Below are 13087 nucleotides of genomic sequence, written 5' to 3' on the forward strand. Positions count from 1 at the left end.
GCTAGTGGTTCTCCTCAGCCCCTGCTGTTCCCTGGCAGGTTCTGAACAGAAAGCCCACGCCTGCTGCCAGAGAACATTCCACTGGGGAGTTCTGGTGGGCAGTAAGGGACTCCTGCTCTCGCCTCAGGCCACCCAGGAGCCAGCCTCCTTCCTTCTCCAGCCATGAGCTCTCCCTTCTTGGTCTGCCTCTTCCAGCAGGAGGAGCTGGCAGGCCAGGTGGGGGCTTGTGCCTTCCCTGGCTACTCATCTGGGGTACATGAATGGAGCCCATAATCCCCTTTGTTTTTCTTCCTTGTTCCTGGCATCCTCATTTGCAGGGACTTACCTCATCCTGGAAAGTCCCGTCCCCTCCCCCGGCCTCCTACTAAGCTGCACCCCAGTGGGATCTGAGCCTTCCTGGCCTCAATGCCCCATAGGTTAGTGGAACATTAGCAACCTAGCCAGGCCTCTGGAGGGCCCTCCTCTGCCTATGCGAGAGACAGACAGATGCTTCTATTGGCCTTTCTGCCGGGAAGTGTGTTTGGGGGAGAACTCCTTCACCTCCCAGCAGCCAGGCTTTCAAGCCAGAGGGAGGCCATACAGGGGCTAGATTTCAGCCAGGGCTGGAGTTTACAGCTGCCAGGGCTCCCAGGGCCGTATCAGCCAGGACATGGTGGCCTCTGATGTCCACCAGGTGGAGGAGAGAACACAGGGTGAGACTGTCCTATCCAGGTCTCCAGGTGGACAGGAACTCCTCAGAACCTGAGGTCACCTCTGCCCTCTGGGATGTGGCTTGATAAATTAACTCATTTATACATTCCAAAGTCACCAAGCACCCAGTCTGTGCCAGCCAATCAACCCCCACAAGTCACCGGTCCCTGAGGCCTGGCTCCTATTCACTCAGACCAGAGCCAGCTGCCCAGAAGTGCTTCCGGAGAGGCCGTGTCGCACTAGGATGGCACCGTGCCAGACTGCTGCTTTGAGCTTGGGTGTTGAAGGGGTAGGAGGGGGACAGTCCAGGCAGGAGGGACAGGAGCCAGGGGGAGCTTAGGAAAGTAGGTCACTAAAAATGACTTTTTTTTTTTTTTTTTTTTTTTTTTTTTTTTTGCTTCTCTGTCCAGAGGCTGTCCCCACATCCTGCCCCACTCTCCACTCACTTTGGTCCTGGCTTGGACAAGTCCCCCATCAGAGGAAGGGAGAGGGGGCCAGCCAGGAAGTATTAGGCCTGTCCACTTCCAGCCCCAGCTCTAGGCAGGCTGAGGGCCCTGTTCTTCCCACCTTTCCAGGCTGGGCTGACTTCTCACCTAGCCCTGGGACAGTAGGAGACATAAACAGCAGACCCAGTTTCCAAGTCAGTGAGCATCTAGTGAGCACCAGCTGTGTACCAGACCACATGCAAGGTCCTGGAGAGGGAATAAGATGTATCAGCCTCTTTCCCCTACCCTAAACAGAAGCCGGAGAAACAAAAGTGTAAGCAAATCCGTGATTCCTGGGCTGGGGTAGGAAGAACTTGGACTCTCTTTGGCTTCCGCTGGCACCATGCTCAGGCTGGTAACCCTGGGTAACAGATGAGCTTGAATCAAGGAGAGCAGGATGGGGATGCACCAGGCCCAAGAAATCACCTCCAGCCACCCTTGTCCTGCTCCCCTGCTCCCACTGAGGCCAAGCCAGGGCCTCCTTCCCTTTGGACCCTTTGGCCAAGGGCACAGAGGGCAGGTTCCAGGGTCCTTCTGCACTAGCCTCTGGAAGAGAAGCCATGGCAGGGACAGGACCACAAAGTTCCAGACCTCAAGCCACTTCCCTGTATCATCTGCACCCTCCCCCTGCCCCCCATCCCCCCAGCCCCAGGGCCTCAGGGAGCAGATTCCTTACATGCTTGTGGCCGGAGGCAGAACCAAGGAAGTGAGCTGGAGGGAGGTCAGCACAGTCAAGAAAGAGTTAGAAAACATGCCTCCTCCAACCCCAGTTAATTATTGGCAGGGCAAGGGGAAAGAAGGGGTCACCGAACTCCAGCAGCTTGACCCCAGCCACCCACCTGGGAATAGCATTTGCAGTTGAAGCCAGGCAACCAGTGGCCTCTCTTGCCCCCAGCACCTGGGGGACAGAGCATGGGTGAGGGCCCTGGCCTCTCTTTAGGCAGCCTGGAAAGAAGGCAGTAAGTTCTGCTAACTGTGTGCACTCTGGCTCTGTGCTTGCTCCCTCCACAGTTCAAACTTCCCAAAGAGTACAGCTGGCCTGAAAAGAAGCTGAAAGTCTCCATTCTGCCCGACGTGGTGTTCGATAGTCCACTGCACTAGCCTGGGCTGGGCCCTGCAGGGGCCAAGGGAGAGCCCAGCTGCTCCCCGGTGACTTCCAGTATAACAACTGCGTAAAAGAGATTCCCACAAATAAAAGGACAAGTGTGAGGATGACTGCGCAGCCACCGCACCCCCGCCTCACCTGCAGCTCAGGGGCCTCACCCCCCAGCCAGCCAAGCCCCCTGGGCTGGGAGCCGGCAAATGCAAACCTTCCCCTCCAGCTGCTGCCACAGGCTGTGGTTTGAGATTTGACTCTGGACCTTCGATGTGCCCTTAGGTGGAGACAGGCCTCATCCTCACCTATCCCCTGCCACGCAGTCCAGCACGAGGGAGTGGAGTGGCCGCGTGTGTGCCCTGCCCAGTTCTGCTCTGGGAAGCCTTTGGTAGGCAAGCTCCTCTGGCCACGGAACAGCTCCTCCGGCCGTGTTTGCTTTTCTTCCTCCTTATTTTATTTTGTAGAAACCGGATGGTATTTTATTGGTCTTCAAAGATGTCCAGAAGCCGTGTATATAATGTTTTTTAAACAGAACTTTATTCCCAGATGAACTTTCTCATTCTCTAGGACAGGGGCCTAGGGCCGTCTCGCCCTCCCTGAGCCACCACCAGAGAAGGTGCCGGTGTCCGCCTGCCAGCCCAGGGCCCAGAGGAGCCAGCTTCACAGAGAGGCTTTTCTTCCCAGCTGGGCCTGGTGGAGCCTGGGGCAGGGGGAGAGCTGACTTCCGCCCCCATGCAGCCTTCAGCCGAGTTTCGCTGGGGCCAGGAGGACGTGCTGCTTGTTCTCAAGTGGACTAGGCCCCTGGCAGAGTTCAAGGACCACCAGGGTCTCAGAGACTTGGTAGCCCCGGCCCCATCTTCCGGGCCTTGTCCACCCAGCCAGGCTCGCCTGAGAGGGTGAGGCCCAGCACTGCGTAGACCATCCCCACCTGCCCCTCAGGGCCTAGGTCTCCAGCTCTTTGACCAGTCCGGTCCCATTTCCTCATCCCCTGGGCCTCCCAGCCTCCAGGCTGCAGGACTCTGGCATATTAAAAATGGAAAAAATCAACTTCTCAACATGTCCTTCACTTTGATTTTGCAAACACCGCACTCTGCCGCCCTCCTCCTCCCTGCATCCATTCTTTTCTCGTCTTTCCTTCCCCATTTCCTTCCCTGGGTCTCTTTCCCTGCATCCTGGCCTCTCATTGTCTCTTGCCCCCCTACTGCAGAACTCATGGTCTTCCTCCCAGAAACAGACCAATCTCTGGCCCGTGGGTTTAGGGTTCCTCTTGGGTTATCTCCCACTTCTGACCTGGAATCAACAAGCCCCTTTCGTGCCCTCTTACCTCCGACTCTAGGGACTGCTATTTCAAGATCACCCCTCAGGCCTTTCCAAAGCAAACTCCTTTTGTCTTGTCGGGGACCTAATAGGACCACGCACTGCCCCATCTGCACTGCCATACACACGTGGGCACCACCATAGTGCTATAGGAGGCCCATGGGGGGCAGGACCCCTCTGATGAGAGATTCAGCCAAAGAGCTGCCTCTAGGGGTCATGAGGGCAGTGGCCAGGCCCTCCAGGGAGCAAGATCTGGACCTCCAAGGGACCACTGGGGCCTGGCTGCTTCTCTGCACATACCCTCAGGGCTACTCAGTTAACTCCATCAGACTCAGAGCTTCAAGGTAGATCAGCCTGGAGTAGGGGGAAAGATAGGCTCCAGGCCTCCACCAATGAAGAGGAAGCTCCTTTGGACCTGATGTTGGCAGTAGCTGTGCCTTCTGCTCCAAGGACTTTTCCAAAAGGACATTTTTTCTGGCCTTCGCGCACCATAGAATCACTGCCTTTGAAGCTCTTGTCATCTGATGTTTCATGGCCAGAGAGGTGCCCTTAGCTTGTCTCCTTTCCTTGCCACCCTGACCTTGCCTCTCCACAAATTCTTTCCTTCTGGGGACCTGCCTCTTCCTGTCTGGTTTGGCTGATGGGGAGGAGGGTATTTTCTGGGCTAAGCTTTGTCATCAGTATGGGAGGCAGGCGGGAAGCAGGTGAGCTCTGAGACAATGAGCCTGAAGCCTGTGGCCCCTTCCTGCCCCATGATGTCAGGAACCTCCAAGGTCCGGCTGAGGCCAGGTGTCCATCTCCTTTCCCTACAGTGCATTGGCTCTGGTGGAGTAGCAGAGCATACACCATCTCTGACCTGGCCTTCCAGAGGTTTCTCTGGGAGGGGGACTCTCTACTGAGCTTCTGGCTGGGGAGAAGGGACCCTCACTGAGGACCAAGTGAGGCCGACCGTGTAGCATGCCCAGCATAGCACCTGGCATATGGTGGGTACTCATTAAATGCCTCTTTCCCTCCCTGCAGCTCTTTGGGAGCCCTGACATAGTGAGTTGGGGAGGTAAGAAGCCTCCCTCCCCAAATCTGCACCTTTCAGAGGCTTCCTTGTGGCTTGCCCAGTCCCTCCCTCCAGGTCCCTGTGGCTAAAGCTTCTGAGAGGAAGGGGCTCCCCCATGCAGTTGGACTTCCACGTACATATGGTACACTCTGGAACTTCTCAGGTCCAGTGTGAGCTACAAGAGGACCACAGACCCAGCTGTCATTCTGACTGGTAGAGCGGCTCATGCAAGGTCTCAGGTCTGGCCAGGGAGCTGGGTGCCTCTTCCTGCCCTTCTCTTCCTCTTCCAAAGGCAAGCCTTCAGGGCAGGAACCAGGAAGCCTTGGGGAGAGTCTAAAGGGCTAGAGCATTTTAAAAAATAAACACAGGGTCTTGGGACTGGGTTTTGAGATTGAGTTGAGAGCAGGGAAAAAACCCTGAAGGTTGGTGCCCCTATGGGGCAGACCAGTAGAGAACTCCCTTGACTGTATTTTTTTATCTGGTGGTCTTTCCTCTCTGGCTTCCAGGTCCTCTATGCCAGGGGAGGTACCTGGGTACCTGTTACAAGACAGGAGCCCTGTAGGGAGAGCCCTCCTTTTGTATAAGTACCTGAATGCTGCAGTGAGCAGACTTTTGTAAAATTTTATATTAGTTTCTAATGTCAATTGTGACTCGGTTCCTGGGGGCTGCAGCCAGCTTGGGACTTTTGTAAGAATTTTTGGGTGACTCACTTAGATGTCGTTTCCTTCTTGCTCCCTCTTCCTCTGTGTAATCTAAGTGCATTAAACATATTTGCAGAAGTGCCTGGATCTTGTGCTCCTTTCTGGATGCCTGGAGTAGGGGAGCGGAAAGCCTGGGGCCCTGGTAGAGGGGGTGGGTTGGACGCAGCCACTTAGAAGAAGCCAGGATGGGGGAAGGCCCCAGAAGACTGTTGTCGGGAGTGGTGGGGGTGCCAAGGAGCAGGATCACGCAGCTGGTGACTCTTCAGTCATGCAGAAATGACTTTGCAGGGACAGGCTCCTTTTCACTGGTCTTAAATTCCTCTAAGGTCGTGGGGGTAGGTGCAAGGCACAGGTCTGGGGAGATGAGTGGGTGGGTCAAGACCCTCTTTATTCCCCTTCTGCCCTCCTCTCACCAAAAAGCCCTTTCCCCTTGGGAAGGTGGGCCTTCCTTACCTCCCATTTTAGAGTCCTCGTGTCCCTTCCAGCGAGGGCCAGGAGACAGCCACTCCCCTAACCATCTAAGTTCAGCCTCCTAACCCACTGCCTGATAGCAGTTTGGAGGGGGCAGCCTCAGAGCCATCACACCCACTGGGCGACACAGAAGCCAGCCTTCCCTTCCTGTGGCCTGGGTGAGGAGGTGATGGATCCTCCTTCCGTGGATTGCCCGGCTCCTGTTTCTTCGGGGCCTGGCATGGAACAACAGAGCCCAGTGCCCGTGGGGAGAAGACAACAGCCTGGGACCTCAGAGGCAGAAAGGAGAGGATCCACACCCAGACAGGGTACCCAGAACCTGCAGGACTGCTCTGGGCCTTCACGTGTTCTTTCCCTTCCTGCTAGGCCTAGCTGTCTGTCTGGGAGGACAGCAGGGCCTTTTTTCTGGTCCTCAGGATGGAGCCGTAGCACCCAGAGGCTTCTGCTGGAGCTACTGGCAGAAGTCCTGGGGGGATCACGAGAAGGGAGGGGGCAAAGGGTGTCATTTCTTATGAAGGGACTGGACTCCCTGTCCTCTTTGAGAACCAGTTGTATCTGGGGGACTTTCCCCAAGCCGAGGTCAGTACTCCTTCCCTGTGAACTCCTACTGAACTGTGGCTGGCCCCTGGAACAGTGGGGCAGGTCCTGTCTGGGGCCCTCAGTCACTCTGGCAGTCAGAGCAAGGGAGCTGGGAGGGTCTGGAGCCAGGCTGACAAGCGCAGGGCGGCCCAGGCCACACCCCTTCCCCTTTTCTTTTCTCCTTGGAGGTTGGGGGGTGATTATCTAATCTTCCTCATCTGACCAACCTAGAAGGACCCAGGGCCAGAGAGTTCCTGCCCCAGAGAGTACAGAATTGCAAGATTCTGTGTTTAGGTAGTTCCAGGAGACAGCACTAGGCTGTGGTTATTTCTGGAAAGAGGCTCCTGTGCCTATATCAGAGACCCCACCCTAGAAATCTGCCATGTGTTACGTAATGTAGCTTCCAAAAGACCTGTACATTCCTCCAGGTGTCGCTCTGCCCCATCTGGGGGGGCAGGGGGTGGGATGGGGTTCAGGGGCCCTGGGTTGTGGGGAACCCACAGGCTCCAGAGCCATGGGGCTAGGGAGCCTGGGAGATTTGCCAAACTAGCCTGACCAGAAGGAGAATGCAAGCTGGAAGTGACTCAGTGCAGCCTGCCAGGCACTGAGGCAGCTACAGGTTGCAGCCCAGAGGAGGTGGGGAGACCAGGGTGGGGGTGAGGGATTGAGGCGCAGGGCAGGAAAAGGGAGAGATCTGTCCCAATACAGCAGCGGGGAGGCTGGGGGCCGGGGGAGGGGGGGCAGGGGGGAAGAAGGGGGGCAGGGGGGAAGGGGGGAGGGCGGGGCAGGTCAGGATGTGGTTTGGGAGGGGCAACCATCTCCAGGCCCCTTCCTTGGGGGTACCATGGGACAGTCCCTTTCTCTCCTCCTTACTTCCAGAAGTCTTTGGGAGAGAGCTAAGGACAGGATGGGGGAGGGGGCAAGATGCCTGCTGGTGGGAGTCCATGGTCTGTGTTCGTTCACTCATTCTTTGAACAAATGCATGCTAGGCCCTCTGCTATACTCTGGGAGACTGGACACAGGCCCAGCCTTAAAGAGTATGTAGTGCAGTGGGGAAAACAGGGAAACAATTGCAAGGAAGAGCCATAAAAGAGAAAGGCAGTAAGCCGCTTTCCGTCCTACACCAGCTCCACCACTTATTGTCAGTATGACTTTAGGTTTTTCATCTGCAAATGGATATTCGCTTCACAGAGCTTTTGCAAGGATTATATGAGACAATACACATGAGACCCCTGGCACATAGTAATTGCTCAATTAGCGTTAACCATTTATTAAAGGGCTATGCTAGGGTACAGACATAGGAAAGGTACCCAACCCCATCTGGGGAGATTAAAAAAGGCTTCCAGAAAGAAGTGACATCTAAGTCAAAACCTGAAGGATACTTAAGGATGAAGAGGGGTCTTTACTTTCAAAAGCCCTCCAGGCAGATGGAACAAGGACAAAGGCCCCCCCAACTCTTCTTGGGATCGGTAGAGTTCAAATTGCTTTAGGTTTAGGGCATCAAGCTTTCATTTGAGAGCCATTCCCTTGCCTGTTGGATGGAGAACATTTTGAAAGACAGCAAGATTAGAGGTAAGGCCCAGGCAGGCCCGGATTAAGGGAGAAGCAGTGGGGATGGAGAGAATGGAACTCATTCATTGATTCAACAAATATTTACCAAGCACCTACTACGTGATAGGTCCCATTCTAGGCACCAGAGATACATCATTAAAAGAAAATTCCTCCTGGGGTGCCTGGCTGGCTCAGGTGGTGGAACATGGCACTCTTGATCTCAGGGTCGTGAGTTTGAGCTCCACATTGGGTATAGAGATTACTAAATAAATAAATAAATAAATAAATAAATAAATAAATAAAACTTTTAAAAAAATTTTCTCCTTTCACAGATATTATATTTTAGTGTTGGGAGGTGGATAATATTTGTTCAAAATAGAGTACAGAGGGGTGCCTGGGTGGCTCAGTTGGTTAAGTGTCTGACTTTGGCTCAGGTCATGATCTCGTGGTTCTTGAGTTCAAGCCCTGCATCAGGCTCTGTGCTGACAGCTTGGAGCCTGGAGCCTGCTTTGGATTCTGTGACTCCCTCTCTCTCTGCCTCTCCCCTACTCACTCTCTGTCTCTCAAAAAAATAAATAAACGTTAAAGAAAGTTTTTGAAAAATAGAATACAGAGTACATGGGTATATGCGCTCTGGACAAAAAATAAAGCAGAGGAGGAGAGACAGTGAGGGTTGGGGTGGAGTGCGTTTTTAAATACAGAGGTCAAGGAAGGCCTCGCTGCATAGGTGACATTTGAGCAAACAATCTCAATGATAGGAAGAAGCGTGCAATAGGGACATCTGGAGGAAACGTGGTCCAGGCAAAGTAAAGGGCAACTGCAAAGACCCCAGGGGTAGGGGGAGACACACCAGGTTTACTTAAGGAACAGAAGAGGAAGCCAGTGTGGCTAGAGCAGAATGAGAGAGGAATAACGGGAGATTACTTATACAGATGGCAGATTGTGTAGGACCTTGCAGGCAATTATAAAACTTTGACTTTTACTCTGGTTGAAGTGGGAAGCCATTGGGAGATTTTGAGCAGTGGAGTGACACAATCTAACACATTTTTAAAAGATTTCTCTGGCTACTGTGTTGAGAACTGACTCCAGAAGGTAAAGGCAGAAGCAGAGAAACCAGTCAGGATCTAGGAAACAATCCAGGCTAGAGATTATGGTGAACTAATGGAGATGTGAAGAAGTAGTCGAGATTTGCTGAAGGTTTAGCTATGGAATGTTCACCGAGAAGTGGAAGACGGCAGTGGGAGAGGGGCGAGTGAGGGGAAGTGTGCAGAAATTAGTACAATTTAGGACATGATGACTGAGATATTCATTGTACCTCCAAGTGAAGATGTCAAGTAGGCAACTAGTATACAAGTGGATAATCTGAAAGATATTTAACAAAGGATCTATAACACCTGATGACTGATTGAATGGATAAGGGAGGTGAAAGACAGGGAGATATTAAGGTAGCCTCCCTGATCCTTGGCTTGGTGATTAAGTGGCTGACAGGTCCACTGACTGAGATGGGGGACGCAGTGGAGGAAAACAGGCTGGAATGTGAAGAAGAAGATGAGTTTAGTTTCCAATACATTGAATTCAAAGTGCCCGTGGGACATCTGGGTGGACAGCATTGGTTGGCTACCTGATCTGCAATCAGGAGGGTAAATGTGTGGGCTGGAGATACTGACTGGGGAGTCACCAGTAGACAGAAATAAAGCTTTAGGAGCCAAAGGCTCCAGGTAGCCAGTGTCGATTATTAGCAAGAGACTAGGTTGGAGGGCAGGACTCTGCGGACTGTCAACTTTTATGAGATGGAAATGGGAGAAGTCTGTGGTTAGAAAGATAAGAAGAAAATCAGAAGAAGAGTGTGATGTCTTACAAGTTAAGGGGAGCGGTCTAGAAAGGTAAGGAATGCAAGGAATCCTTATCCTGGAGGGCATTGGTGAGGAAGACAGAGAAGGACCCTGTAGTTGCTCTAAGATAGACCTTGTTTTTTCTCCTCACCATCTTAGAACATGGAATTAAGAATTAGGACTTGGAAGCCATTTTCTCCTTGTTTGTTCATTCAGACATGCAAGCATTCATTTATTCATCCATTCAGGATAAGATTTCCCATGTGAGGGGATGCCAAGTGCTGAAGACAGAGGCTCTGTCCATAAAGGGACTACATTACCACCCCACCCCCCATCAGGAATAAAGAGATGGAGGTCCTAGAGCAGAGAGGCTCTCTGGTTTTATGGAAGGATCAGTGACCCATGGGTTATACTGAATTGGATTTGAATCTCAGTTCTACCATTTAGAACGTTAATTGCTGATGACTCCAAAATCTATAATCTCAGTACAAACCTTCCCCTTGAGTCTGTCGTCCCAACATTTCCACTAGGATATCTGAGCCAACTCAAATTCAACTTAGAGCTAATTATCTTCAATTCTCTTCTTCTTGGTAAATGACACGACCATCCAGCCTCTTGCTGAAGCCCAAATCCTAACAATCACTTAAAAACATTTTGGGGGTCAGTGCCTGGATGGCTCAGTCAGTTAAGTGACCTCAGTCTTGATTTTGGCTCAGGTCATGATCTCATGGTTCCTGAGTTTGAGCCCCACATGGGGCTCTGCACTGACAGTGTGGAACCTGCTGGAGATTCTCCCTCTTTCTCTGCCCCTCCCCTGCTCACACTCTGTCTCTTTCAAAATAAATAAAAACTTAAAAAAAAAAAAAAGACAGAAAGTTCGTAAGGATATACTATATACAGTGAAAAGCACATCTCGATCCCATTCTTATCCCTTTTCTGTATGGGGAAGGTGGGCAGCACGGACTCACCACCCACCCCCCCCATATCTAACCCATATGTAGTCCTGTTGGCACTACTTCCAAAATATATCCCAAATCTGATGCTTCTTATAACTAGCTTCAAGTCTAAACTTCTTACCGTGACCTACGAGGCCCTGTGTGTTCTGGCCGTGACTGTCTTCTCTCTCACCACAAAGCCTCCTTTCTGCCCTGGAACATGCCTAATCTATTGCTTTCCCATTTGTTTCTCCTTCTGACTGAAGCACTCTTTCCTCAGGTTGTCAATGGCCTGACTCCTCCTGAACATTCAGGTCTTGGCTCAGATGTTGCTTTTCCAGAGAGGTCTGTGAGCCCCTTAAGCTCTATCACAGAAATTCTTACATATTTAGTATTTTTTGTGTATATATGTATGTATGTATGTATATGTTTTCCAGGGAATCCCCTAAAAAATGCCGGGCACTTAAAGGCTTTTGTTAAATATTTGTTAACTGACCAATGGACCTCCAGCAGACTACTTCTAAGCCTCCGTTCCCTTATTAATAGAAGGGGGATTATAATGCCTATTTTGCTTGGTAGTTTTAAGCGTCAGAAATGTGGGGAAAAGTTAAGGACATCAGGAAACTGCCCCACAGAGAACCTTCGCAGTTCCTTGCTCAGTTCCCTCAGACAGAAGGTGCACACTTATAAACCCTCCTTTTCCTCCCAGGTAAAAACAGCTGTGGGTGAAAAGGCCCAGGAAGAAGAGGTCCCACTACGCAGCGGCACCATCGCCCTTTTAAGAAGCGCGGAACTCTCCTCCCACCCTAGTGTTTAATGTACCGAAGTAAGTGCTAGTCACGTGAGGCTCTGGGGGCTGCCCCGCCTTGAAGAGGCGGAGCCCCAGCTTGGAGACCAATAGCAGGAGCAGCCTCCGGAACAGCCCCAACTCCAGACAGGGAAAAGGGGAGGAGCCGGGAGCCACAGCAGCTGTAACAGCACTTCCGGACAATATGCTCCGCCTTCATCCTCCTCCCCTCTCCGTCGGTCTGGGTCTCCAGTGCCGGGTGGGCAGAACCAGCGGGTGCCGATTAAAGGCGCCGCCGTAGCGATGCCGCTTTCTCCTCGCGTCCCCCTCCCGGTCTCCCCGCCCCCTTCCCGTGTAGCGGGACCGGCCTTGATGTAGGGACACCACCCTCCTCCTGTCTCCGCTGTAGCTCGAGAGTCCGGCTCACTGCAGCCCCCTGCCCGCCCGCATCCCCACCCTGCCGGCCGCACTCTGCTCCGAGCCCATTGTATCCCCTCGCCCCCGGCTGCAGACTCCGAGGCCAGGCCGTGGCGGGAAGATCGGGGACCCCTGTGCGCCCCTCCAGCGGTCCCACGAGCCGGGCCCCTCCCCCGCCCGCCCTCTTTGCAACGGCGAGGTAGCGGCGAGGGCGCCCTTCCCTCGGTGCAGAGGCGGAGGGGGCCAACAGGCGGGCAGCAGGGACTCAACCCCCCCCATCCCCAGCGGCGCCCCCCCAACGCCCCCTTCCCCGGGGAAGGAGAGCCGGAGCCCTAGAGAGCAGAGGCAGGAAAAGAACTGCCCGGCGCGCAGTTCGTTTTTATTATCGAGATTATTATTAAAAGGGGGCGGGGAGCGCAGGATGCGGGGGAGGGGGCTAGAGACGCAGCTATTTTTATTAAACAGATTATTTCTGAAATAATAATAATGCGCGCAAGATGGCTGAAGGTGGCCCTGATGAGACTGTTGGGTTTTTTTTTTTCCCCCTTTTTTTTTTTTTTTTTTTTGATCTGAGGATAAAGCTCTGAGGCGACTGCCGCTGCGGAGACCCTGCCCGAAGTGCCCTCCCCTCAGTTTTGAAGCTTCGGGCGGACAAACGGACCCACAGACCGAGCGACTGGCGTGGGCCCGCCCCGGACGCGTCGCCTGGGCAGCAGCCGGGGGCCGCCGGCGCTCGCCTTTCTGCCGACTTCTTCCAATTCTAATCTTTTTTTATTTTTTGGAAAGGACCGGGGTGGGTGGAGCAGAGGTGGAGAGAAATCGGGACTTGGCATTTTCTCCTCTCTCTCTCCTAATTTGAGGGAGGCCGCCAGCCCTCCCCTTAAAAAAAAAATCCCACCGAGAGAGAAGAGAGAGAGAGATAGAGAAAGCCCGCTGCAGGACCCTCGAGCGAGCGCGCCCGGACCCCCGGCCACCGCGGCTGCCGCCAGGAGCCCAAGATGGCTGGGCTCTGAGGGAGGCAGCCTGGCCCGGCTGGCTCGGCCCGGCCCCGCCGCCGCAGGCTGGCTCCGACCGCAGCCCCGAGCCTTCCAGGCCGGAGCAGAGGCCGAGAAGAAAAGAAAGTGGGGGGGAGGGGGGCCGGGGTGGCGAAGGGGGAGGGCCGGGGCGGGGGGGAG

The 13087-nt window shown here is 53.5% G+C and overlaps 1 protein-coding gene across 3 annotated transcripts in view; it reads left to right on the forward strand.

The window, feature by feature from the left end:
• The window catches only part of SUFU (SUFU negative regulator of hedgehog signaling), a 116989-nt gene extending 111571 nt beyond the window's left edge, over positions 1 to 5418 (forward strand). For 2 of the 3 annotated variants that reach the window (XM_042961185.1, XM_007080288.2), the window contains exon 12: positions 2187 to 5418. In XM_042961185.1, coding sequence (XP_042817119.1) covers positions 2187 to 2276 — 90 coding nt within the window. In that variant the 3' untranslated portion in view covers positions 2277 to 5418. The remainder of the gene's footprint in view (positions 1 to 2186) is intronic. The other variant, XM_042961186.1, reaches the window with a different exon arrangement.
• The last annotated feature ends 7669 nt before the right edge of the window (positions 5419 to 13087 follow it).

This window comes from Panthera tigris, chromosome D2, assembly GCF_018350195.1.
Source record: "Panthera tigris isolate Pti1 chromosome D2, P.tigris_Pti1_mat1.1, whole genome shotgun sequence".
Taxonomy (NCBI): Eukaryota; Metazoa; Chordata; class Mammalia; order Carnivora; family Felidae; genus Panthera; species Panthera tigris.